At 43.6% G+C, this 26,803-nt stretch overlaps 3 protein-coding genes and 1 long non-coding RNA gene across 7 annotated transcripts in view; 2 read left to right on the top strand and 2 right to left on the bottom strand.

Moving 5' to 3' along the window:
• Positions 1 to 358, top strand: part of zgc:112416 (uncharacterized protein LOC550509 homolog) — a 2,189-nt gene extending 1,831 nt beyond the window's left edge. Inside the window, exon 8 of the mRNA XM_056589747.1 lies at positions 327 to 358. Coding sequence (XP_056445722.1) covers positions 327 to 358 — 32 coding nt within the window. The remainder of the gene's footprint in view (positions 1 to 326) is intronic.
• A 504-nt stretch (positions 359 to 862) lies between these two features.
• On the bottom strand, positions 863 to 7,805 carry LOC130382414 (uncharacterized). 3 transcript variants are annotated; one of them, XR_008895571.1, is made up of 14 exons: positions 7,578 to 7,805; positions 7,064 to 7,165; positions 6,655 to 6,819; positions 6,376 to 6,500; positions 5,690 to 5,778; positions 5,513 to 5,584; positions 5,009 to 5,198; positions 4,608 to 4,682; positions 4,324 to 4,360; positions 3,606 to 3,663; positions 2,460 to 2,529; positions 2,079 to 2,189; positions 1,276 to 1,365; positions 863 to 1,162 (listed from the first exon to the last, which is right to left on the bottom strand). It is a non-coding gene; the product is annotated as an uncharacterized LOC130382414 (long non-coding RNA). The 3 variants fall into 3 exon arrangements; XR_008895570.1 differs by having other exon boundaries at positions 866 to 1,162; positions 1,276 to 1,359; positions 7,064 to 7,266; XR_008895569.1 differs by having other exon boundaries at positions 867 to 1,162; positions 7,064 to 7,266.
• A 325-nt stretch (positions 7,806 to 8,130) lies between these two features.
• On the top strand, positions 8,131 to 19,585 carry LOC130382413 (serine/threonine-protein kinase PAK 2-like). Its single transcript, XM_056590144.1, has 15 exons — positions 8,131 to 8,379; positions 12,912 to 13,102; positions 13,410 to 13,516; positions 13,712 to 13,859; positions 14,034 to 14,046; positions 14,168 to 14,276; positions 14,400 to 14,514; positions 14,634 to 14,697; positions 14,813 to 14,861; positions 14,965 to 15,077; positions 15,187 to 15,304; positions 16,050 to 16,149; positions 16,320 to 16,516; positions 16,648 to 16,785; positions 17,155 to 19,585. Exons 2-15 carry the CDS (start codon positions 12,928 to 12,930, stop codon positions 17,239 to 17,241), a joined length of 1,533 nt encoding a protein of 510 aa, XP_056446119.1. The 5' UTR covers positions 8,131 to 8,379; positions 12,912 to 12,927; the 3' UTR covers positions 17,242 to 19,585.
• A 603-nt stretch (positions 19,586 to 20,188) lies between these two features.
• LOC130382412 (sentrin-specific protease 2-like) lies at positions 20,189 to 26,764 on the bottom strand. 2 transcript variants are annotated; one of them, XM_056590143.1, is made up of 17 exons: positions 26,154 to 26,764; positions 25,844 to 25,905; positions 25,641 to 25,750; positions 25,470 to 25,542; positions 25,044 to 25,131; positions 24,784 to 24,955; positions 24,548 to 24,657; positions 24,359 to 24,444; positions 23,945 to 24,002; positions 23,776 to 23,845; positions 23,128 to 23,283; positions 22,740 to 22,871; positions 22,297 to 22,524; positions 21,894 to 21,973; positions 21,614 to 21,698; positions 21,408 to 21,503; positions 20,189 to 21,092 (listed from the first exon to the last, which is right to left on the bottom strand). In XM_056590143.1, exons 1-17 carry the CDS (start codon positions 26,318 to 26,320, stop codon positions 21,030 to 21,032), a joined length of 1,836 nt encoding a protein of 611 aa, XP_056446118.1. In that variant the 5' UTR covers positions 26,321 to 26,764; the 3' UTR covers positions 20,189 to 21,029. The 2 variants fall into 2 exon arrangements, with proteins under 2 accessions (XP_056446118.1, XP_056446117.1); XM_056590142.1 differs by having other exon boundaries at positions 25,044 to 25,161; positions 26,154 to 26,763.
• Positions 26,765 to 26,803: the final 39 nt, after the last annotated feature.

Raw genomic sequence — 26,803 nt, forward strand, 5'->3', positions numbered from 1 at the left:
TTATATTAATTATACTGAAACTTGATTTAAAGAAAATAAATCGTGGTTGAAATCGAAACCGCAATCTCTACCAGAAAAATCGCAATTTCAATTTTTTCTTAAAATCGTTCAGCCCTAGGTGTGAGGGAGCTTTTTGATTGTGTTTGTATGTGGTTTTTCTTTGTGCATGCGATCCTATGCGCATGCGTGTGTGGGAGGGAGTCAGTGTGTTTGACCATGTTTGATTCTGTGAGTGCATGCGTTTGATTCAATGTGTGTACGTGTGTGTGGTCCAGTGTTTGCATGGGTTTGTGATTTAGTGTGGCAGCGTGATTCATTGTGTACAGCATCTACAGGGCCTTCAGGCTTTTCTGGATAGGGGTTTCTGATGAGGGGGGGACTCCACATCACTGGAGAGATGATCACGACAACTATGCGGTAGTTACGATGAAAAATTGCTATTAAGCAAGCAATCTATTTAGACCTTACTTAAATGTACTTCAGAGGTAGGGCTGCTCGATTATGAACAAAATAAATCATGATCACGATTATTTTGGTAGATATTGAAATCACGATTATTCAAACGATTATTTTTGAGTTATAAAACATGATGTATTTATTCAGCAAGTCTCTCCCAAAAGCACATAGTAACTGAGGATTTTGAAATTTCGCCTTAAAAAAATTCACAAAATGGTCCAAAAGAAAAAATTCTAATCTACATTAATTTACAGATATGTATCCGGCTGTTCTGCATTTGCTATGAAACATTTATATATTAAAAAAAAAACGTTACCTTTTTTTTTTTTTTACTCGATTATATTCGTTTTGTGATCGTTTGACGCTCAAATCGAAATCGTAAATCGATTAATTGCCCAGCTCTATTCAGAGGTTAACAAAAGAAGCGGGTAGGGGTTGGGCATCTGGGTCAAGGACGACTTCGGTTTATGCTATGGACATTTGGGGGCCTCGAACCCAATACCCAATTTTCAGTTGGTGGTTGACCACCCACCGGATACGGAGCCAATTAATAATATTGACAAAAAACCCAGTAAGAGTGTTTGGGTGTGTGTGTGTGGGACACAGAGCCTTACCAGCCAGTTGCTCAGCACAGAAAGTGGGCAGATGATGAGTGTAGCTCTGGCTGAGAGCTCCGCTGCGCTTTCTTTGATGCAGGGCTCCGCAACTACACATGCATAAATAACACACGATACAATAACCATTTACTACTACTCATCCACAAACTCATTTCCATAAATAACATTCAATAAACCGTAGCTAACGAGCACGGTAACTCACCTTCTTTGGGAACAACGGCCTTCTTCGCTGCACGCTGCACTCTATTCTTGGTTTTCGCGCCAGATGTTGATTCACACATAAAGTCTGGGTCTTCAAGCAATGCAGAAGGACAAGCACATGGACAGACAGACACACAGCTCAGTCAAGAGGCACAACTCCAACCACAAACGCATACATTGATTGCTTCCGAATATCGGCTTAAAGACATTGAACCTTATTAGAATAGTGTATTGGCAGCCTTGTTTAACTCCCCGCAAAAAATAAATCTGGGTTAATTCCCTCATGTCTGCAGTCAACCTGTAGGCCTCCATGAACAAGAAGCCAAACACCGGAACGCTCCTCCATGATGAGGCTACACATTCACTTTTAAAAAAGGTACACTCGGTATGTTTTTTTAACCTGGACCTAATTAGGGTTGAGGTTTAACAATGACGTTTTCCTTTAAGTCTCTTGCGCTAAATAATATTAATTGGCAAGTAGTTAGTACACTTTTTCCACATTTCTTTTTTGGATTGGATCACTCAAGATCAAAAAGGTGATGCATGTGCACTTACACCATATAAGCAAAGTCCCGGTAACATACGTTCTGTAACTTATGTGTTGGAAAAAACACTAAATACAAATCATAGATGGAATAAGAGATTTAATTTTGTGTGAAAAGAAAAGTGTATAGATAAAGATATTGTTTAATAATTTAATACTGATTTATCATGGGAGGGGGGGGCAGATTAATCCTGATTAATGAGTTTAATCATTGGTTTATTTTATTATTTAGTAATGATAATTAGTAACTGATAACTCACCTTCTTTGGGAACGGCTCTGTTAGCGGCTCTCTTGTTCTTTGGTTTTGTGCCAGTTGTTGGTCCTCCCAGCACTGTCGCAAAGTCTAGGTCTTCAAGCATCACACTGGGCTCTTGACACACACACACACACACACACACACACACACACACACACACACACACACACACACACACACACACACACACACACACACACACACACACACACACACACACACACACACACACACACGATAAGTTGAATGCCCTCCAAAATCTAAAACAACAGCAAACTCATAGAAAGACATCTGGTTTTACAATCCTAGAGAAAGACTCCACCCAGATGTATGATAGTGTTCACTTAGCATCCTTTTAAAAGACAAAGATATCAAACTACTCACTTTTCTTCTTCTCGTCTTTGCTCACAATCGGTACTTCCTGGGTTTCAGCTGGCGTCCCACCACCTGGGGACTGACTCAAAGAAGTGGAACGGATATTAAAAATAATTTACAATAAATGTATAGACTTTGAAAAGGTGCAGTGTGTAGAATGTATAGGCATCTTGTGGAACAGTATTCAACTGAATTTCTAACATTTTAACAATTCATGACATTTTGAATTTGCATAATGAGCAATGCTGTATATGAAATGCCCCACACACCATGGTGTCCGAGAACCGTAACCCTTTCCCATGCGCAGAGATCAAAATCAGCTATTGCCAAGGTGGAGCCCCCCATTACCTCACATATATACGCAAGTGTCAGACGAAGCTAAACTCTGTCAGACGCAGCCCTCAAAATCAACCGCTTGACAGACGGAGCTTCGCACATTCCAAATATAGCTCCTCATATAGCAAGTGAAGACCAGCTTGCTCTGTCCATTCATCAAAATATCCTAGGTATTTAGAGGAATCCATTATCATGGAGTTTGACTTTTTAATCCAAGTGTAAAATTGTGCACTGAATGAGAGTTTGCGAATGAGGTTGATTATTAAAAATGGGTGTGAATTCTTTAATACACCCATTTTTGGAGACTTTCATTTTTGAGTTTTTTCTCGCTCTTGGATAACTATCCAAAACGAGGGATGACACCGTCCACGGTTTTGTCTTGTTCAGGTACCGCAAGGCAAGTAAACAGTGTTTTGTTGCGTCTACTGCTATCGACAATGATCAATACATACAATAGATAGTTATATGCACTCAAAAGCATAGAGTACTTGTATAGTACTTGTAGTCAAAGACGATGAAATCATTTTGGAGGTACCTAATGCCACCATACACAATAAAGTCAAGTAAAGACTATTGTTTGCTCCCCAGGACCAGTCTACCTGAAGGAATCCTTGTGAAGGATGTCTTACCCCTTCATAAAATAATCGGGATTCCCTGCAAAATGATTAGGATAAATGACTCTTCTGGATGTGTGTAGTGTGTAGTGTTTTCTCATAGCAGAAGCTCAAGTTTGAATAGTTTTTTTGTATTTGTTTGGTTTTGCGGTTTGGAGATTCACATGTCAAGACCTTGTGGACAGTTGGGAAACACCAGCCTCACCTGTGAGGCCGTCTGGAACCACTGGGTGCGCCGCCTACTATTGTGCTGTCCACACGTCCTGGTACAGGAAAGGAATCCCATGAATTACAGTCAGTCAACATTAATGTAAGTTCAATTCAATCAGTGGTGAAAAAAATATCATGGTATAAATGAAAATGATCATGGGTTATATCACAGTATGACACTGGGAGGTGCTAGAATGCAGAAAAAATTAAACTTTTCATTTTTTCTGACAATGCTGGGGTCTTTGCTTCCTTCAAGGATCATATTTCAATGTTTAAATGAGGGCATGGTTTGTTCAAAACGTTCTACCTATTTATGATAAAGGAACGGCTGAATCAGGCAATACATTCTAGTTATAATGGCATATTTCTCCTTTTCTGGCGATTGATCATTCAGAATAGTGTTTTTTCGTTTTTCATTCTCTTGAATAGCACTAGAGCCTGCCCTGACATACAGCCACACTATTACTTACAGCCCTATTTAGCCCTTTTATTTTAAAATGTTATATGGCAGCACAGTCCCACAATTACATTATTTTAAGAGAACTCTGGAATGCTGAGTGCAGGAGTTCTGACCCAGTCTCAAGTGAACAGGTCTTCACTTCTCCCAAAGTGAAGACCGGCAAATTCATACCGGTGTACTTTCTATACGATTATACTGTCCACCCCCAACTAAAAACGTAGGCAGGCAACACAAAGTCTGGAACAGTGATTACCTTCAGATCTGGAGGGGGCTGTTTCAGTCAGCCCTTCCTAAAATGGGTCACAAACAATGATGAACAGTATGTTTGTGAACAAATGCACATTATTGCAGAAGTTTTATACAGGAATTCTACGGAAAAACATTCCATAGCAATATTATTGAAATGTTACCAAGATTATAGATCTTAGACTCATAAAATCCAGCGTTATTACCTGGACATTAGCAGACTGCTTAAAATGTTATCCAGACTACAATAACACAATAAATACAGGAAACACTTGATATTTGGAAACGTACACATCTCTTCACTGGAAGAGGCATTCCTTGGTGGAAGTTGGTGAGGATCAGGGCGATGGTGGTCAGAGTTTTACCCTGAAACACAGAGAGAGGCAACGGCTTGTATCAGGAACAGGCCAAGAGTTGGTAGTTCAAAGTGTGACTCCAAAGTGTAAAAACTGTGGAATACAACGCCCGACACAAACTTCTTTAGTTATGCACCTTCCCATTATGCACCTCTTTATTATTTTACGAAACTTGCTTGTGCAGCATTTTTTAGTGGTGGTATATTTTCTGTTCTTCCATTGTTCTCCGCCTTGTGAGGCGTATCCCGTGGGCGTATGGGATGAAAGCGTCTGATAAATTCCAAAAATTAAAACAAAAAAAAGTCAAGGCTCACTCTCTTATTTTCTCTCACTCACCAAGCCCATGTCGTCTGCCAGTATGCCCCCCCGGACCCTCTGTGGCCGCTCCTTGGCAGAGAAGAAGGTGAGGCTGTTGTAATAGAGCCCCCCCCTCTCCTCCCAGAAGGGGGGGCTTGGAGCTGTTCTCGCAGGCACACATCCAGGACAGGGCCTGCTTCTGGTGGGGCATGAGTGACGTGCTCACCGACTGAAACAAACCAAACCAGGGAGGGGATTCACCGTGATTAAATATACCCAATCATCATCAAAATCATCACATAAGATAAATAAAGCAACTCCTTTATTTTCTCAGATACAGTTGTGAAGGAAGAGGGAGATGAGCCAGTTACCGGACTTCTCTGCAAAAACACAGCAGAAGCAGGACAAGAGGGGGGGTCCAGAGACGCAGAGAAAGCGGCAAGTACGTGAAGGCCACTCAGATCAGAGGAAGACTTTGAATAGGCTCGGGCAGGCATCATTCTGGGAAGCCTATAGTATGGTCTAGTCATTTAAAAAACCCACCTCGGAAGCTTCCTTCTCTCCATCTTTACTCTCCACCAGGACGTCAAAGAGATCGTCAAACGCATTCTTCAGCTGCGGGGGTGGAAAAAGAGTTTGTTGGTTATATTTTTTGCGTAGATTTGACGATAATCCACCTGACATTTCTGATCAAATGAGTCCCAGTCTAGATGTGCTGACCTCCTCGGCTGACAGTGGGGTGGTCACAGGTTTTTTAGGCAGCCGTGCACGTCCACCTTGCGAGCCATAACTTGTAGTCATTGCGACATCTGGCCATTAAGGAGTTGTACAGAAGGACCATAAAAAAGACAGCAACATTAAAAAAAATATATATATTTATTTTTTTAAATAAACACCTCTGGTCTCTCCTCCCTTACTTTTCTCGACATAAGCTTAAAGAAATATTATTTGATTTTCGTTAGAAATTGCCATGCCATCCGTCAGCTATGGGTGAATGAAATGCCAGACCACTCACAGTTTACCGATCATCTTCCATGATCAGTTTGGGTATTTCAACTTGCGTGTCAATCACAGGTGAGTTAATTGTAACCCTTCTAAAGGGTGGAGAAACATTAGGGAGCAGAGAAGGTGGGGATGGTTCTTTACTCTCTTCTGGGCTCTCTTCAAAACTCTCAAATATTATCTCCAGCCACTTCAATAATATGGAGTCTGAGTTTATGAAACTTTTAAAATCTTTAGCATCTGTTGAGGGGTTTTGATTAGATTTTTGCTGCACCACATGCGCAACAAAAAAATGCATGAGGTAAACTATTCAACTTTATCGATTGTTTGAATTATACCCTGCCTGTGTGGGGTGGAGACTCTGTCTGCATACGCAGATGATCGCATGCACAGTCCGTCCCTACCGGAGTTAAACTTGAAGCCGTGCACGGCCATGCGTTGCTTGAAGATGGGATCGTTTTCCTTGGTTCCCCAAAAGGACAGAGTCACAGGCATGTTGAAGGCGTTGTTGGTCCGATACGGGACCACCCTTATAAGACACGAAACACAGTCATAAATGCTGAGATACTGGATTTAGTTATCGTCTCCGTAACATAGGACATTATGCATTGTTTGGTGATGCAAAAAACAAACCCTTCAAATCATAACCATTTCAAAGAAACAAACAACAACATTTTAGTCACCCTTCAACTTTAACGAGGTTGCTGTCCATAACACCGGCCATGGCTGCTGCAAGCTCCTTCTTTGTGGCCCACCTGGTTTCCATCGGCGTTTGTAACCATCACTGCATTGCGGTCGTAGGGGTTATTTGGCTGGCGCACCAGGGCAACCATTTCCCCTGGGTTAACCTGACAAAAAGAACATTGTTTAAGTAATTTATTTGCAATAATAATTATATTATAGTTAATATAATTAATTATGCATCCCCAACTGCATCATAATTAAGGCTAAAATACACTCCTCTGTTGAATTTAAAACCGTATATTGATAATGTTAGAGCAATGCCTGCATTTATGTTTCTGGATCTCAGCCAAGTCAGCCAAAAGTCCAACAGTTATACAACAGCAGTTTGTTGACGTAGGGGTTACTCACCACTCCAGTGTAATGCCGAATCCCCACCACGCTGCCCTGCAGCTGACCAAACAGCACGCTGCCATCGGCATCTGGCTCCTCGGACGCCGCTGCCCGGATCGCCTGCGAAAGAGACTCTGCGCTCGACTCAGAGCGGTCGGTAAAGATATTGACCTCAGGATGGCTATGCCACCCAAAGCGCCGCCTGTAGGAAGCCATTGTGTCTGACAGACAGACAAGAAATAAAAATAAACACACATGACACATCCAACGTGGCCATCTTTTGTTTAGAACATTTTGAAAAAAGCTCACATTTAAAACTGGACTTATTCAAAATCCTTATCAGAACGTACTTGGAACACGTTGGATATATAGATTGGATATAAATAGTGGTGTCTGTCTGCCTAATTAGCAAGAGGGGTAAGCCAATTCCCAGCTAGTCTATCAATAATAGTAGGGTTCGTAGGTTAGCTATACCTTTACGACTCATTTTAGCAATGCCATGTTCTCTTTTATGGTATAATAACAATAATACCTGTAGCCTTAGTGGAGTTTGTTGACAACTGTAGACTTGCTGGACTGCGTTGACACGTTTAACTTTTCACCTTGTTTTTGCCGTTTTCTTAAACTGAAACGTCAACCTAACTAGTTTGGTTTCGCATCCAAGCAGTTACGCGCCCTCTGCCTCGGCTGAATTCTGACCAATGGGCGGCAAGGAACGACCTTTGTTCCGATTGTGGGGATGCGAAGAGAAGAATCTGAATTGTAGCGTTATCCCTCTACCGCAACGCATTGTCCGGTCTCTTACTGCCTCTGAACTGAGTACGTCAGTTAACAGTCTCTGTAACTAGAAAAATAAGAACATGATAATCATATCAATAGCGGCGAGGAGAATGAATGTAGAGTTTGTATTGCCATAATGTGTTCAAAGCAATATCCGAAAGATATAACGGAAACGGATATCCCTCGATCAAAAGTCCCGCCCTTTATCGTCTCTCGCCAGTCGCGACTGAAACCATGGTACTGAAGTCCCGCCCACCGTAACATTGATTTGGAACAATCCCGTGCCAAGCGTTCCGTCTTGAAATGAGGTTAGCTAGTGGGTGGGGCCTACATGGGTTCGTAGCTTCCGCTACGCCAGGTTCTTGGTTCGAGACCCACACGACTGCTGATGGGCCAGACAATATAAATGTACAAAGCAATTGATTTAAAGCTCCAAGCGATTTGGATACATCTCGGCGCCAAATCGGGGTGTGAGAAACAATAGTGTGCACAACTGGGGCGGAGTTCCACGCGTCGCCCGGAACTTTTTTTGTTTGTTACTTTGACAGCAGTCGGTGAGTTTGGGTTTGTTCATTCAATTGAGGGATTCCGAGTACCTTGAATGGCTGTTTTTAATATTTACCCTTTACTAACAACCTTAGTAGGTGTTCATCTATGTTTATATGAATCGAAGATCGGGTCCAGGACATGTAAGTTACTATTCTAAAGTCAGTGAGGATTCCCTGCTGATTTAGTTCGGCCTTAGCGTTAGCAGGATTTGTGGCTATAAATGCAGGTACATCGTCCTTTCATTTAAACCTAAATAATTACAGGGCCGATGATGTAATATCATCTACAATACCAATGGTATCTTAGCCTATTCTTGTAGAACATCTATTATAAGCAGTTGATGAGTTACGTGTAATGTGTGTACTGATACGTTTGCTCATTGTAAGAAAGGAAGTGCCTTTTTGTAACGGATATCTACTTTGGCATTTCGATTTGTCAAACGTTCACTTTTGAAGTTGCTTTGACTGTGATGCTTTCAAATGCTACATGTACACACACACACACACACACACACACACACACACACACACACACCACACAACACACACACACACACACACACACACACACACACTTGGGGCAGGCCAATATATACAGTCTTCATATTATGATTGGGGAAGTGAAATCGTCTTGGATATTTGTTCTCCATGTACCAGTGCTTCCTATTTGTTCCATTAATAAGGTCAAAATTTGCCAGCTATGTAATGCTTGTTTGTATGTGTTTCGTCTTGGTGGGGGAGGTGGTCGTGTGGTGGTGAGGGGGTTGGAAGAACCACATCATTGCTTCCAGGGAGTCTTCCACACAGAATGTCCTTTTATAGAAGGCAAATACAAAAGGCCGCTGTTCACTTCCTGTAAACAGCTCGGCAGCTCTGCTTCCCCTCTCCTGGTTGGTCAGTGTTGTGCCGTGTGACCCGCCGGGGTTCTGGGAGTTCCAGGATGAGGAAGTGTGGGTTTCTCTTTTGAGAGAGCCTGACACAGGAAATGGAGAGCTCACCGAGCAAGAGAGGCAGAGAGCAAAGAAGGAGGAGAAGTTTGCATCAGAAGGAGAAGACTACACCCCTGGTGGAACATAATTTGTCTGAATTCAGAGCAGCTGTTGAGGAAAAATGTAGAGCTAGGGCCTCCCATCTTCTAACTGAATGAAGTAGCGATGATGCACGTATACGTCTGCGAACCAGCCAACAGTAGGCTGTTGTATCAGAGATTAACCCTGAGATAAAGTCCAAACCAGTTGGAAAAATGTTAAACTCGAATGTCACAAATTCTAATATGGAGGAAAATGCTTTTACAGCTCAATTATTCTCGGGTCTAATTTCACAACGCCACAGTTTTCAAGAAATAGGATGTGGTGGCTCTACCTGTAAGCTTCCTAGAGCGAGAGGCCTGACACCTACCTGCTCCTAAACACGACATGTTTATGGAGGTATAATAAAGTTAGAATTATGAATGTAGAGCCTAAATGGATTTGTGGATTAACAAATGTATAGGACTACTGCTGGAAGTCGAAAATAAGAATTGAGACATACCTCATCATTACATCTCTAGTGCTATTAGTAAGTAGCTACAAGGGGATGTGGATGCTGGATACATCAGGATACTGGAAAGGACTTGTATTTAATCTGTATCGTTCTTCTTAATCTAATCTCATGATTGATTTGATACATTTTCTGTTCATCATGGCATTTTAGATTTCCTTAGTTTTCAGCAGTAATCTGACATTTTTTTTCTGTCTTCTTATTTGGTTATTACATCATGTTTTCCACCCAGACACTGCTACAGACAGTGTCTGTAGCTACAAACTGTGCCAGACTACCTGCTTCCTTTTGTTGGTTCCTATTTAATACCTGTAGAGAAGACAAGCAATAGCAGTTAGTGGTCAGGGCAGGAGGAAATTAGTAAAGATCAGCTGCTAGAGTATCAGTAAAGGCAACACAGACTGATTAACATCTATGCTCACAATCTTTCAACTGACTACATTGGCGTATTTCTATTATGTAATCGACCAATCTCCAAAGCACTTCCAGTGTGTTACACTGATCCTGTATCCTGTCCCTCAGTACGACACCGATTTTTGCAGGACACATTAGGGCTGCTTGTCTAGCTCACTACACATCAGGAGAATGGATAACATTGTGACCAACATCTGCATTTTTAGGAAGTGAGGGCGTGTGGTATCCCTATAGAACCACTATTGGAAGTCAGCCGCCCCCTGGAAGGAGGGTTCACGTGTCCAGAAGGGGGCAGTGGGGCTGTGAAGCCCTTGCATTGAGGTTTGCTAAATGTTTAGCCACTTTATCCAAAGTGACGATCAAGTGTAGTGAGACTGGGAACGATAATGAAAAAAATAAAGTGTTGAACCCAATTGTGAATCAATAAATACGACAGGAAGTGAAACCTCCACAAATGGTGTGATGTATTGGAAAACGGCAGAACAGAGCCTTATTAGGTCAGCATTCGCTCGGAATTGACTGCTGTGGCTGGCACATGGCCCTGTCATGAGTCTAAAACCTCATAGAAGAAGTCGTGGTTTTGTTTACCATAAACAAGTTAGTACAGCTTACTGACAGTGTTTAGCAGAGTCATAGGGTAACTAGCTCAATGTGTGCTGGGATCTTGTCCGGACTTACAGAGACCGTGCCGACAAGGCGATCCTCCCAGTGTGTCAGTTAACACTACCAAGGGCCTGTTATAAGTGAGTGCAGCCTTGAGGCTAGTGAATGCCTTGGTGGGGCGGGGTTTGTGAGCGGAGGGGCTTCGCTCCTGATGATTGGCCAGGTGAAGCCACCTATCGCAAGCAGCCCTAGAGCTATGGCATTCCTGCTGACACCCAGAACATGTCGCAGCCTGGCTAGTCACTCACGCACACACTCGCACACACGCACACACACACACACACACTCATACTGTCACACACAGTCACAAACAGTCATACACACACATAATGTCCTTATGTCACACACACATAATGTCCTTATGTCACACACACATATAATGGCCTTATGTCACAGGTGTGTGTGTGTGTGTGTGTGTGTGTATAGATACACCACAACACATGCTGCAGTTCTAAGATGTAAAGAGTCTAGAGATGAGACAAGACTAAACTCGTCTCATCCAAAGTATGACTCCTCTTGCTCAGACCTGTCCAGAGAGCGAGAGAGAGAGAGAGATGAATTAACTATCAAGCGCTGTGGAGGATGAACGGAGGAGAGGAACGAGGGAAGAATGAAAAGATTGTCTGACATTTAGAAAGGAGCGGAGGGAAGACGGAAGGGTAAGTCACCACTACCTCAAGATGGAGCGAGGGGGGGGGATTTTAAGGTGAAGATTGAGAGATGGAGAAAGGGAGAGCGAGAAGGATTGAAAGCAAGTGGAGATTGTAGTGTAGTGGTTAGTTAACCCTACTTGAATTTAAGAGGTTTCTTGTGCTGCTTTTCAGTTACCAACCCCAGTTGTTTATCTTGAACCTCAGGGTGTTGAGCTTATCAAGGACTGGGTAGTATGGATGTGTCCATAGTATGGATTGTGATCATTGGCGATCTGATGTGCTTAGAAATGCATCACAATGTCTGTTTTTTTTCAATCCCAACTTAAGTATGAATATCTTATTAATGTTGTTTTGTCCTGTAGTGTATTTTCATGTAAACTGTGATACATTAAAACATGAAGTTGGGTCTATTTAAAGGCTTTAACATTAAACTCCCATGACAAGATATCAGCAAACACTTTATGTTGTATTACACATAAAACCTTTTATAGGCTACGCTTTCTCAATGTTCAGCCACTTTAGACCCTTTTATCCAAAGCAACAATCAGATGAAGTGAAGTGAATCTGAGTGTGCAAAACATTGATTATTGAATAGACCATGTTATCAATGTAGGACACATTTAACTTTTCAAATTTTGGTTGCTAGTTTGCTGTGCTTTGAGAATGTGGTGTTCAGGGTTAAGGGTAGTGATCGACCGTCTTTGACATGTCTGAAGTGCCAGAAGGGTTGGAACGTTGTGCAGTCAGACGGTGGAGGCTAGCTCGTCTTCCAGCCCACTGTGCTAACGGTAACCCAGGCGCGAGACTGGTACACCCATCTGACCAGACTAGCTGGCTGGTCTGCGGCCTAATTTATATCTCTATATAACGGTGAGCGCTGTCAGGGGATGACAGGTTGGTGGAGACAGCCTGTCTCCAGATGTGTTTGCACACAAGGATATTGGGCAAAAGTGTGTGCGTGTGTGTGTGTGTGTGTGCTTGCATGAGTAAGAAGTTAAAGGGTTCTTCTAGCTGACTCATTTGTTTAGTTTGTCAGTAAGCCAATTGGCTGATCACGCACCAACTCGTTCATTTGCCACGTAGATACCTGTCCGGTGTCCCTCACTGCAGCGCCCTTATTGAGTCCACCACACACACTTCCGTTGTGAAGTGCATTCACAATAAGTCTCTTTTACCGTAGAAAAAACAGGTAGAGAGTTGCAGGTAGCAAGGTGCTAGCTTCATTTATACATGTGTGTGTGTGTGTGTGTGTGTGTGTGTGTCCTGCAGGTGCACGCGTGTGTAGATGTGTGACAGCGGAGTGTGTGAGGACAAACCCCCCGCCCCCCCTGTCAGGATGAGCAGCCAAGCAGGAGCCAAGGAGCCTCAGTCAGCCAATCACAACTCAAAGCCTCTACCCTCTGTGCCGGAGGAGAGGAAGTCGAGGAACAAGATCATCTCCATGTTTGCCTCCGAAAAGGGTGAGTGTGGAGCACACGGCCGCGTCGGGGAAGACGCAAGGTAATGCTTTGAATTGTTTGTGTCCAATATAGGCTCAAGCCCTATCTGAATGAAACAAGCGGAAAAATACACCCAGCCTTTACCCCTCGTATTCTTTGCTCCGTCTAAACAATATGATTATTATTTTTATTTTTTTGCACTGCAATTATCAGGGAGAGTGTATTTGTGCTCTCTATGCATCGGGCTGTGGTCGGAACCCTTCGGCCCTCCGATCAATGTGGCCTCAGCACGCCGCTTCCCCCTTTTGATAACATGTGACCTCTTTAGGCGGGAGGAAGAAGGATCGTGACAAGGACAGGCCCGAGATCTCCTCCCCCTCTGACTTTGAACACACCATCCACGTTGGCTTTGATGCAGTCACAGGGGAGTTCACAGTAAGTGTGTGTGTGTGTGCGGGTGTGTGCGTGCACGTGCACATATTGTGCAGGATTCCATTCATGCTTTTTGCCTAGACTACTCGTTTCCTTTCCTGTTTATATTCTATATCAGTGTTTGCATTGACCATCCTGTGTGTCTCTGTGTACTCGTATGCATCCATGTGTGTGTGTTGTGTACCTGTGTTTGTGTAGGGTATGCCAGAGCAGTGGGCCCGTCTACTGCAGACCTCCAACATCAGTAAGTTGGAGCAGAAGCAGAACCCCCAGGCGGTGCTGGACATCCTCAAGTTCTACGACTCGTCCAGCGGGAAGCAGAAATACCTCAGCTTCTCTGCCTCAGGTGGGTTTATTTCCCCTCTCTGTTCAAAAGTTTGAATTTCCTGTTTCAAACTTTTGAATTATTATATTGAACCCAAGTTAAGGACATTTAAAACCCATATAGGCCATATTAACCCCATAGGAGCAAGTTTCTCATCCCGACCTCATGTTTTCTCTACTTTCATTTGTCTTCCAGATAAAGACCCACAGTCGGTGAGTAGATACCTTTTAATTGAAATCCCAGCTGAGTATTTTGCTTGTGCGTCACATTGCGGGGCTGACCGTAACCTTTTGTTTTGTTGTTGTGTCTGTTGCCATGGTTACAGCCAGGCAAGCAGGCGGGCAAACCTCGCCGGCAGGTGGCGGCAAGGGCGGCGACGATGACGATGATGAAGCCCCGCCCCCGATCGTGGCCCCCAGACCGGAGCACACTAAATCAGTAGGTGGCCGGAATGGGGGGCTTCCATTGGATAGTCAGGAGGGAGCACGAAGAAGAATGGTCCAAGGGGAGGGGGGCCAGAGCGTTCTCAACTGAGCTGTGATGTCTCTTCCTGTGGTGCAGGTGTACACCCGGTCGGTGATCGACCCGCTCCCGGCACCGGAGGGGGAGAAGAACGCAGACAAGCTGAGGAAGAAGGGAGGAAAGATGACGGACGAAGAGATCATGGAGAAGCTCCGTATGTAAAAACACAAAAAAAAACTGCAAAGCCTGCACTCACACATCACTCAAGAGACTCGCATGCAACATACAGGAGCCCAAACAGACAAAGACTTAATCTCCCTGAACATCCCTCAGGTACTATTGTCAGCATCGGAGATCCAAAGAAAAAGTACATGCGCTACGAAAAGATCGGCCAGGGGTGAGTTAAAAGGCCAGACCATCAAATATCACACAATATTTATATTCCGGTATATCTGGGATGTAGCTTTGTGAAACTTCATGATGATAAAAGCGATTTCTTCCCCCTCCCTCAGGGCCTCTGGAACCGTTTACACGGCCATAGATGTTGCTACAGGCCAAGAGGTGAGCGTGCACTACACAAAGCCACTTGCATAGTCAAACTAAAGACTAAAAACTCAATTAACTGAAAAAATACTAAGCACAAAGTGTGTGTCTCTGTGTGTAGGTGGCCATCAAACAGATCAACCTGCAGAAGCAGCCGAAGAAGGAGCTGATCATCAACGAGATCTTGGTCATGAAAGAGATGAAGAACCCCAATATCGTCAATTTCCTCGACAGGTAGGGTTAAGCTGAATGGCCTTGCCTGAGCTATGCATGCACAGCATGAACATTTAGGGCGCAAAGTAGACCTATTGAGACACGTGTGTGTGTGTGTGTGTGCGCCCAGTTTTCTTGTCGGAGATGAGCTGTTTGTCGTCATGGAGTACCTGGCCGGTGGCTCTTTAACAGACGTTGTCACAGAGACCTGCATGGATGAGGCCCAGATTGCTGCCGTGTGCCGAGAGGTACGTACTAGAGAGAGTGTGTGTGTGTGTGTGTGTGTGTGTGTGTGTGTGTGTGTGTGTGTGTGTGTGTGTGTGTGTGTGTGTGTGTGTGTGTGTGTGTGTGTGTGTGTGTGTGTGTGTGTGTGTGTGTGTGTGTGTGTGTGTGTGTGTGAGAGACTGTAACTGAGCAGTGTGTAGGAGAGAGAGACTAACTGAGCTGTGTGTGTGTAAGAGAGAGACTGTAACTGAGCATTGTGTGTGTGTGGGAGAAAGTGAGTTTTCTAGTGCATTGAAGTTATAGCCAATCAGAGGAAGGAGAATGCTTGAAATATCCGACTGGACAATCATTGTAGGTCAGATATGCTGCGGCGGACCCAGGAGGGCAGGATAGGCTAGCTGACGGGGTGTTGGACCAGGCAGCCGAAAGGTTCTTGGTTCAAACCCCAATGTTCACAGTCTTGGCAAGAGGCCACAACCATACCTGCTCATTTACAGCATGACATTAACTGGCGTGCAAAAAAGAAATCGATTTATTACAAGTCATTTTGGATTTAACTGGATACTGTAGTGATTCATAAATAAAGTCCTGTAGAAATATATATATATATATATATAGCATTTGTCTTCCAATCCTGGTGCAAGGTCCTGCTCCTTAGCAGATGTGTTAACCACACTATCCTGAGAACAGTGTTCATTAGAGATCCACTAGATGTCTCGTTCTCACCCTCCCCCCCCCCCCCCCCCCCCCCCCCCCTCTTATATCCAGTGTCTCCAAGCGCTTGAGTTCCTCCACGCCAACCAGGTGATCCACAGGGACATCAAGAGTGACAACGTGCTGCTGGGCATGGACGGCTCCGTCAAGCTGAGTGAGCACACCAACTCGGTGTCTGACGGGCGTGGTCTCGCGCATCTGTCAAGGCACTGAGCGTACACCCTGTCTTGGTTTGTTGTGATGCAATAAATGCCACTGTGCATTTTACCGCCGACCATGGAAGAAACTAACATGGCGATCTCTTTCTCTTTCTCTCTCTCGCAGCTGACTTTGGCTTCTGCGCCCAGATCACCCCCGAGCAGAGCAAGCGTAGCACCATGGTGGGCACGCCGTACTGGATGGCCCCGGAGGTGGTGACCCGCAAGGCCTACGGGCCCAAGGTGGACATCTGGTCCCTGGGCATCATGGCCATCGAGATGGTGGAGGGGGAGCCGCCTTACCTCAACGAGAACCCTCTGAGGGTGAGCACCCATGAAGAATCAGAATAAGGATTATTAGCAACATGCTAATGTGTTGGAGAAGCCAAACGGGTTTTAATCAGCGAACCGGTTACTGAAATTGAATTGAATTCGTGGTGCGGTGTGGTTCGCAGGCTCTGTATTTGATCGCTACCAACGGCACGCCTGAGCTCCAGAGCCCAGAGAAGTTGTCCCCGGTGTTCAGGTCCTTCCTGTCTCGCTGCCTGGAGATGGACGTGGAGAAGCGAGGCGGGGGCAAAGAACTGCTGCAGGTAGCTGCAAGATGACCTCCTTCTTTCCTTTTTGAAATGCACTTAAATGTACAACATGCAAAATGGTTTTGTCTGAAAAGTGCTGTAAAACGCATGTCATGTACGCGTAACCGTTAGCTACGTTACTGCCATCTAGGTAGGTGCTCGAACTCTCTATACAGCAGCATAGAAATCACTTGTGTTCAACTTTTTCTGCAAGTCCCCTTTTCTCTTTTTTGAGGGTGGGTTGGGTTTAGCGAGAGGAGGGCAGGTTGGCTAAGGAACAGAGTTTTAGAGTTTACCTCAAAATGGCATATCTTGCATATTGTACTTTTTTTTTTTTTTACTGTTCTTCTCCCTGTGGCGTTAACCAAGACTGTTGTTTTGCAGCATCCTTTCCTGGAGATGGCCAAACCTCTGTCCACGCTCACACCACTCATCCTGGCAGCTAAGGAAGCCATGAAGAACAACCGCTAACCACTGGCCTACGTCGGCTACCGGGCTAACCCAATGACTGCTATGCCAACTTGCATCTTTGGACCGCTGTATCTCTCGCAACCTGCTATCCGTATAGCGGGCAGCTAATGATGTTCTGTGATTTCTTACAATTTTACTGACTATTCTGTATATTTTACAACCCCCCCCCAGCCCCCCATGCCAGTCACCAATAGCTAACACCTTGACCATGGTTTAGTGGCGTTAGCCAAGTGCCTATTGAACCTTTTGGGTTAAGAATATTTTCAGCGCTAGGTGCCTTTCCGTTAGAGTATTATTACCAGTGGCCATGCACATACGTCAGACCCTTCCTGTGTCAGTGGGTGAACTTCTAATGCTTGGAAGGGAACCGCCCTGTTTATTTTTTAAATAATATAAGAGAGTACTGCTTCCTAAATGTGTTGTTGTGAAACAATCGCTGTTTGCATCATCAAGTGTTTCCACAGAAGAGGTTTTCCATTTACGTCATTAGTCCAGGATTTGCGTTCGCCGTTGGCCCAAGTGGAGAAATTACCTCAATGGTCCCAACATTTACCAACACTCGTGTGAAGCAGTACTCTCTTGTATTAGAAAACAGCCAAGCTGGACTGTTCCTTTTGCTCAACGTAAAAACATGAGTTTGATGTGTGGTTTCATGTGCCATCACTTCCAAGGTTATCATAATCACCACTTCGCCGGAGTTTAGCTCAACCAGTATTTTCACGATTGTCCTGAGTCTGACCGACCTAGCACCGACAATCAGTTATTCCTGCATTCAAACACTCAAGGCGTAGAAACCAAAACAATTTCATTTTTGTGGTCCAACTGAAAGACTGGGGAACTCAGTCCTCGTCAACGTTATCAAATGAAAGATGTTCAACCGCCTGTTTTGTTATCGAGAAATTATACACCCTCTTTACCTTTTTTCGTTTCATGCCTTAAATTTCATTATTTTCACAATGAAACCAGTTTTTGAAAGCATTACTGGAGGAAGATTTGTTTTGTATATTTTGTAATGTTTTCTGCCATTTCTAACGTTTTAGATAACTTTTCTTTCTAAAGTAATTGTCACCATCAGTTGAGCTGCCTCTGCAACGCATGGTTCAAAGAACAGAAACATGCTGGTCTTAACAACACTTTTCACAACAAGAGGACCAAATGCAAACACTCAAAGCATGCTAATGCTATGTGGTGGATTGACAATCAGATTTGTATTAAATCTGCACAAACTGCAGGATTGCAAATATACTCTTCCAAGAGTATATGCTAGTCTTTAGTTATAAGGATCATTAATGACATGTATTCATATAATGGACCATCAAGTGACACTTTGCTGTCCAGTCAGAGAGCACACATTCCATTTAGAACTTCAAAACGTGATTGATATGATAGTAGCTTCAACGCTGTTGAATCAAAAGCATACTCCTCCTGAATCTGTAAGTTATTATTAAAGATGGACCGGAACAGTTCATGGAATCTCTCTCTATCTCAATGGCTGTGGTTTTGACACAAGAGATTAGTGTTGAACTGGTTTGTGGACATGCACACATAGTGCCTTTACTGGACTCTCGGAAGACTCCTCTGAAAACCTCAGCCCTACACAGACTTTAAGTCACTCAAAATGCTCATCTGCTAAATCTTGAATTTAAAAAGCTACAGTTCCCTGTGGACAGAATATATTGCATGTACCATTTATTTTAGGAATGTCGGTTTGGTCTTTGTCACAATGGCACAACCATTGTGAATGTTACTAATCCAACTACTCTGTATGCTAGGGTTCCTATGTCTTGGGTGAGATACCAAGTGACTTTTACATGTTTCTAAGTTGGCATCTGCAGGAACATGGAAAACCCCCTGGAACTAACATTTAATGAAGTGATATTAAGTCAGTCTGACACACATGGGTTGATTTGGCAGCGGTGACTGTATGGCTTACACTGGTTAAATTGATACAGTGAAGACATTGTCCATGCACATCCATACAACCAACAGTTTTGTCTTTCAAAGATAAACAATAGCTTTAACACTTCATTCAGAATGGTACTAAATCTCGCTTCATTAAGTAATAGATCTCAAATAGATTACCCATTTTGAATAAAGAGTATTTGAGCCTGGCTTAAATTACAAGATATACAATCAAATGAAAGTATTTTTCAGAACATAATATCTCAGACATGTTATATTAATGTAAACAATCAAAAGCGGAATTGCTCGCTTAGACCAAGAGATATAAAACATGTCAAAGGAGATGTTTTTTCTGCAGTAGGCCTACTTCAACGCTGCCCGCTCCTTGCAGCTATGCATTCAGGGGAAGCCTCGACTGGCCCAGTGGCCTACCACAGCAGTGCTGCGCTGCCCGTCGCTGGAGGAAGGACGCTACCTTACCACTGGACGATTCAGACTCTGTTTACATTACAGAGAGGGAAGGGTTGGAATAGGTGATATTAATGTGGAATAGAATAATTTTGGAAATGCAGATATCTATGCATGTATTTATACCACATGTAAAGGTTCGAACAACTTCCCTTTTCTTATTTTGTATTTCACAATTTGCCCACAAAATAAGTTATTGACAAGTCTATACAATGAATATAGAACTGTCGGATACACTCGGATGCAATCCCTCTGAATGCGCAGCCAGCCAATCGCATTTCAACTCGGGATTAGATATCAGAAATCTCTGCCTAGAATCTCAAATCCGTTATTTTGTTGGATGGACTATTCTGCAGATCAGAAAACTACGGGGAACATGCCTTTTTTTGAAACTTGAGAACTACACCCCCGAAATATTGTCTGAATTACAGTAGCGCCCCCTACAGCTAGTTTTCCAGATAATGCTTCAAAAACTCAATGAATGAACCAGAATCAACTAGTCTCAGAATTGACCTTGAGAGAAAATCTTAAATTAAATGCACTCAAACAAATTCAGAACTTGGCAAAGGTAATAAAAAAAGCATTGCAAAACCAGTAACAAAATAAATGCTTTATTACCAGAAAGGTCTGTTTCTTCGCAGAAATCTGAACTTGCAGATGTATACAGTAGTATACCTAAGCAGCTTTGCATGAAAGAAATGCAGAAATGTATGGACCACAGATTTAGATTAGTAAGAAGGAACTACCATGCTTGCACACTAACCAATACACACATTCACACATAGGCAACTGATGAAATTATACATGCTTTTACTTTAATTTACAGAATTTGGTAAAATCTTGGCCAGATTTATACGCTTAATTTATTTACGGTAGTAAAGTCAAATGAGCTGGGACTGATACTGCAACAAATACAGTTGCTGCATACATGTGACTAATTTGCATCTCTATTATTTGAATACCAGTACGGACAGTTGGAATCTCTTGACCAAGGGAACAACTGTATGACCAAAACTAAATTCTTCATTGGAGCCGATTGAAAAAGATACACAAAATATACAACACCTTTAATGTCTGCTAAAAAATAATACAATCAAGGCACTTTAGGCAGTATTCAAGCAGAAAAATAATCCAAATGAAAAATAAAAAAATCTTAATCAGTAGTGCCAATTAGTAACATTGGTAACATTCTTTTCTCACATTTCAATAACTTCCCTAATTACAACTCAGAGATAAGCCAAATTGAAATTGTTAAATCGGTTAAGACCAGTGAGCCACAGACACCAAAATATGAATGGCCGGTTAGGGCATAAATCATCGTCAGTCCTTAAATTAGTATGCACAAAGCTGGGCTTCCACAATGAGGAATATCCTTGTTCTTAGCAGCTACTTGATAGAAGAGTGTGGGTTGCAGAATTCTAGAGTAGCTTTTTATTGAGAATTTCCCACACCATGACCTTCCGGAACAGGGGCATGTGGCACTAAAGAGGAAGAAGAGGAGAAGCCCTGGTTTATCAGTGTAAAAAAAGGTGCAAAATACTAAAATCTGAAAATTCTGGTAAATTCTCACACTTCATCAAGGCAGGACGGGACAGATCGTTTGCATTCCAAAGCTACTTTAAAATCACGAATGTACAGATAAATGTAAAAAAAAACATGGCCAACGGCCTTGTTATTTTTGGAAAATTCCCCGAAAATCCATCGATTTCTGTACTTTATTTTTCTCAGTTACAATTAAGAGTTAGATGGACTATAGCAATCAGAATACCAGATGGGGAAAAAGATAAAACATTTACCTGTTTAAAGTCCAGGGGCCTTCCTTTAGAGATGTAGTCTGCATATTTACATGCAAAAATACCGCAGTCACTGCCGTTCTTTTGCTGGGGAATCTCCTAGACATTGGGACATAAAGAGGGTCAGGCAAGTCTTGAGCGAAGAAACACAGACTGGATCTTTTTGGCCAGATTGTGTCGATGCCAATGTGCGGTCCATGGGAACTTACGCAGGCCCGTATACTGCCAACGGTCCACCTTGAGGTGTCCAAGTCCTTTCCTTTCTTGACTTTGTGCTCCTCCCTCAAGAAGATTCTTGGGGTGAAAAGAGGGATGTAGAGTTTATTTATAGGCAAAACTAACAGGGAACTTTCTACAACATTACAATTAACGCAAGCGTCACAATGGTGGATATGAATATAAACACATTCTAAAAAACAGTCAGGTCGTATATTCATCGTTGGCTAACAAACTGTAGTTTGTGTGCGGAGGATCGCAATGTAGACTCACAGTAAAAGACTGCAGATGTCATCATGCCGCTGACCCATCGAGTCATACGACTTCACTGATTGGCTTCTGAGATCGATCACCTAAAAGAAAAGAGCATAAAGAATACAACACAATATGACAAAGGGGTAGAGTTAAACCTTAACATAAAATGAGCAATTATACATCACATAAAACCATAACCACATCAGTAGATCATTTGAATTGCCATTTGATGGCCTTTGAATGAAGTCTATTTGCACAAGGATTTTCAACACTGCTTGTAATGACTAATCACACTCCCACCTGGTGGTATAATACGTCCCCCATATTGCTTCGACGACATGAATCAACTTAAAGAATGAAACATTTTTTTTCGTCAGGCAGTATTAGGCCAATCGTTCAGGGTGTTTGGGCTCTGACTCACGGCCATGGCCCAGTGGACGTCGAGGTGCAGGGGCACCAGGATGAGGTCATGGAGAAAGAGGTCCACGGCCTTGGTCCAGCGCCTCACGGCCCAGTGGCCTCCAGCCTGCCCGCCCTCCCCCCCACGCAGCTTGGGGAGGAAGAAGGTGCTGAAGCAGTAGACCCGTGGCCCTGGGGCAGCCTGGCTGGACGAGCGCTCCATGACCAGGGAGAGGTAGAAGTTGATCACCTGAGGGGGAGTTGTACAACGAGGACGCAAGGTGAACCGTAGTCCCAGTGATCGTAAATGATAGCACACTTAAAAATAAAAGATTGCGTTCATTCAAAAATGTTAAGTTGACGGAAACGTCACAGGACTTATTGTACGGGGGAACACAAGAACATGCAAGCAACCACCAGGGAACGTTGACTAGTTCCACCATTGGGCCTCACGAGCGAATGTACCTCGTCGTTGAGCCAGTTGCCCTCCCGCAGAGTGGCCAGGTCCCTCTGCGTGATGCGCAGTTTGAAGGCCGCACTCAGTACCAGGGAAGGGTCAGCTTGGTTCAGGGCTGCACTCACTTCCTCTGCCATGTCCTGGACACGGACACACGGACACACAATCAAATTTAAGATCTTCTGTTGAGAGATCCAAGTCAACCGGATTCAATTTGTATGGTGCATCAAATTTAAAACTGCATATGCAAAAACTACAATTATTCAGAGTGGTGTATCTAGTGCTATAAAATCCTGTTGCCTTTTTTAGAGGTGATGAAAGGAGAGACAATGAAGACGTATGCCCTGGCATGGGCACACGTCACAAATGAAATGGCAGCACCCGGTTAGTTCTGACCCTAGTGAGTCGGGGCAGGTCCTCGTCCGCGTGCCGCGTGAGGTTAGTGCGTGTCGGGGGCTGGTCGCTCTGCTGGGTCAGTGCCGGGTCCACCAGGTGGAGCCGCGTAGCCACCTCGGTGGACAGGTCCGTGTCCGATGGATGCTTCTGGTTGGACTACAAAGAAAGGTACAACATGTCACAGACTAGACATGGTTTAACAACTGAAAAGGTGCGACTGAATTCCCCTTATTTTATGTTAGGGCTGAATGATTAATCTAATCCAAACCCACATTGCAATGTAACAGAACGCGATTTTCAAGTAAAAAATAAATAAAGTGTTTGTTTTAATGTTACATTATCTAACCATTACGAGGGTCGGAATCTGAAACACAGGTTTATGTGTACCGGACACTACCCTCCCCGCATGCAGGACATGAGTGAGTTCAACAGAAAAATGAGAGGTCCCATGACATCCCACCAGGTGTGAGTGTGACAAGCCTAGTTGTGATGTCATAAGAGCCCGATTTTCAAAACGGATGTATCAGCTAATCACACCTGGTGGCATGCCATGGGATCTTTAAATAAAATTCGCAATTGGATTTCCCCAAATCGTTCAGCCCTATTTTCTATTCCTTATATACCCACTATAGCAGGAGAGATTGCTACCTTTGCCCAACTGCCCCGTTTCTCCTGGAACGTTCCAGTCAGTGTCTTAGTGAATAGAATGTCCGTCCTCCTGTTGACAATAGGCAGCCATTCACAATATGGTTCAAATGACATAAGCATGCATAGTAATGCTAGCGGACTGAGTACTTGCAAAAGCAAAAACACAAACCTCTCTTTAACATCATTAGTTGCAGATGAATCTCTCCATGAGTACGCACTTGGGGTTGCTGTATAACAGAATTGTAAGGCCTTCAGTAATTCCTCAGGTAAATGCATATCCTACAGCGATATTAATGAACGTAATTGCACTTCTGTTGATATTTTATTGATTTGTATGCACTTATCCTTGTCTAGTATTGTTAGCTCTGTTGGTGTAGCATGTACAAGAGTACGTTTAATTTCTAAACTGCTGCCATGCTTTGGTAATTCTCAACCACATTTCTAAGCCAGTTTGGATGCATGCACCTGTGAATAGCACCTCCTCGTTCCTACTTATTTCAACATATACATTTAAATGAAGTTACTCGTTGGAAATAATGTTCAACACGGTTCTCCGAGGAGAAGGGACAGCAGTGTGGTTCACCTGGAACGGATCCGGTCGTTCTGGGCATAGAGTCAAAGGCTCTTGCAAAACGGCTTTGTCTGCACCCGCCCTGGGGAGATGACACGCTGGAAAGGAAACATGGAAGGAAGGGGGGGGTTAAGACATCCTTTTTAAATGCGTTAAAGACAATACAAAATGACGCAACAGTGTTTAACATTATACACTTACACTTGGGGCGTCGTTCTGCTGCAAGTCAGCGGTTGACTTTTGCTGCACTTCTCCGTCCCCAACATCTCCAACAGACGCCTGTAATGCTCCTTATCGTTCTGCTTCATGGCCTGGGAGGAACAATCAACGCATGACAACGAGTTGTTAACGAAACAGTCTGGTGATTGCGCATGGAGTTGCAGACACCGAAAGCTCAAACACCAGTCAAGGAAAAGCCAACAGACGGACACCCTTACCTCTTGCACGGTGACACCGGGAGTGTAGCAGCGGCTGTGTCCAAAGCAGAGGTGCGAGAGCTCTGCGTTGGCAGAAGCCGCTCCGAGGCCGACACCCAGGGCAGACCTAGAGGGCAGCGACGTCCCTCCGTCTTTTCCCCCATCGAGAATCCCTCCCGACAGCACTGCTCCACTGGATTAGAGCAATGGTTTTCCATTACCTTCTATAACTTTTCAGCTCATTTTAATCAAATATTAGTATCCAACGACAGATCACTTGCCTGTATTTCCTGACGGAGAGAGGCGAAGGTCTAGGGAAGGAGTTCCTCCCGGCCCCGTCCCTGTCGTTTATTCCTCCAGCTGAATTATCTGCAGACCGCGATCCAAAACCGTTATTGCCTGGTAAGCATGGACAATACAATGAATCTTTATGTCCTGGTGCAGTAGGAACGGAGGTACTAAAATGCAACTGTAAAAGGACATTCAATAAATAGATTAAATGAATACAATACAGCAATGTCAAATATATAGTATGCGGCAATGGTTTTGGACAAAGTCAGAGGGGTTTGGAGAAATTAGAGGAATCACTAAACAGGTGTTGAGGGTAGAAATGCAAATGCAGTCAAACCCAAGTATCACAAGACCTATGGGGGAAACTTTCCCTGATAGGTTTAGAGTCGACGACTGTCCTCCAGACTTTTACATACCCATCCTCCATTTAGTGCCAGTCAGCCATGAAGTTTGGAGCTCATCTATACCCATTAGTGTTACCGGTTGGATCTAGAAAATAAATAGGAGTTGAACAAAGGCTTCTAATTGAATAAGTTGGTAGCCCTTTTGGTTGGTAGTGTGACATTGCAGATATGATAATGACCCACCTTGGATTCTTCATATCGTCTATACCTTTCGCAGTTTTTGTTCTGTGGATTCCTTCTCAACAGGCCAGCTACTCCCGCAACAGCCTTTTTGACAAAGCTTAACACAACATCTGAAAAATAAACAAAATTTGGAAATTCGCTTAATGCAAGTGTTGCTGAATGCAATAAAGGGAATGAAAGAAACGTCGTTTAACGTTACAAACCTAACTTGCGACGCTTTGCCTCTCGTTGTTCGCCCTGGGATGCGCCATTGGAGACATGAACACTGAAACACAAAACATTTTAGCACGGAGTAGATATTACCAATAGCAAGATAGGATCGTTTGAATAGCTGTGCTAAAATGTGCAGGGTTAGCCAACGCAAGCTAGTAGGCTGACAGTTGCTTCTTATTGGATTACTAGCCAATATTTGGCTGATAGTATCTTTGTGACATACAAATACGACGTAGCAAAGCATAGTCGGTTAATATTCTGTTTAGTTGTATAATACAGAGAGCAAAACCATACACCAACCTTTGATAATTGCGTTTAGCCGGTCTGGCGTGGCTCTCTGGTCGGGTACCCGGAGTCACAGCACTTCGCCCGGGTACCTGCGCACTATTGCCAGGCCACTCAGTATGATTTTGGTCCGAAACGGGTTCAAAAAGAGAGGATATTCCATCGACTATCCATCCATACATACCAGAAAGATAAGAGAAAACAGAAACGCGGTCCCCTTTAGGGGCCAGGTCTAGTTTACAAGTGTCATATCATAACCAAAACAATCTGCGAAGCCACGTTAGCCTAGCTTCGATGTGTTGGAACTGATGTGCGTCACGAAAGAAGGCGTCCTGTTATCGAAAAAGGGGGCGGAAACTCCATTCTGACCTCATAGAAACCAGAGAACCTTTGATGGAGAAAAGAGGCCTCCGGTCATTGGCAGAAGCTCTCGTCTTTGGCGCGTATGCATAATAAGAACAGCCAATCGCGGTTCGGATAACAGGATACACAGCTTCGTTAAATGCAATTACGCCTCTTTCGTGATTACATAATATAAAGACCTCTCACTTAGTTACCAACAGGTTACGGACTGCAGAGTTCAGCTCTGAAGCAGAGCCTGTGATATCAAATACACTAACATATCAGGGACTAAGGATGGAAATGAGCCTACGGCTATAATCCTG

The sequence above is a fragment of the Gadus chalcogrammus genome, chromosome 5 (assembly GCF_026213295.1).
Source record: "Gadus chalcogrammus isolate NIFS_2021 chromosome 5, NIFS_Gcha_1.0, whole genome shotgun sequence".
NCBI classification, from domain to species: Eukaryota; Metazoa; Chordata; class Actinopteri; order Gadiformes; family Gadidae; genus Gadus; species Gadus chalcogrammus.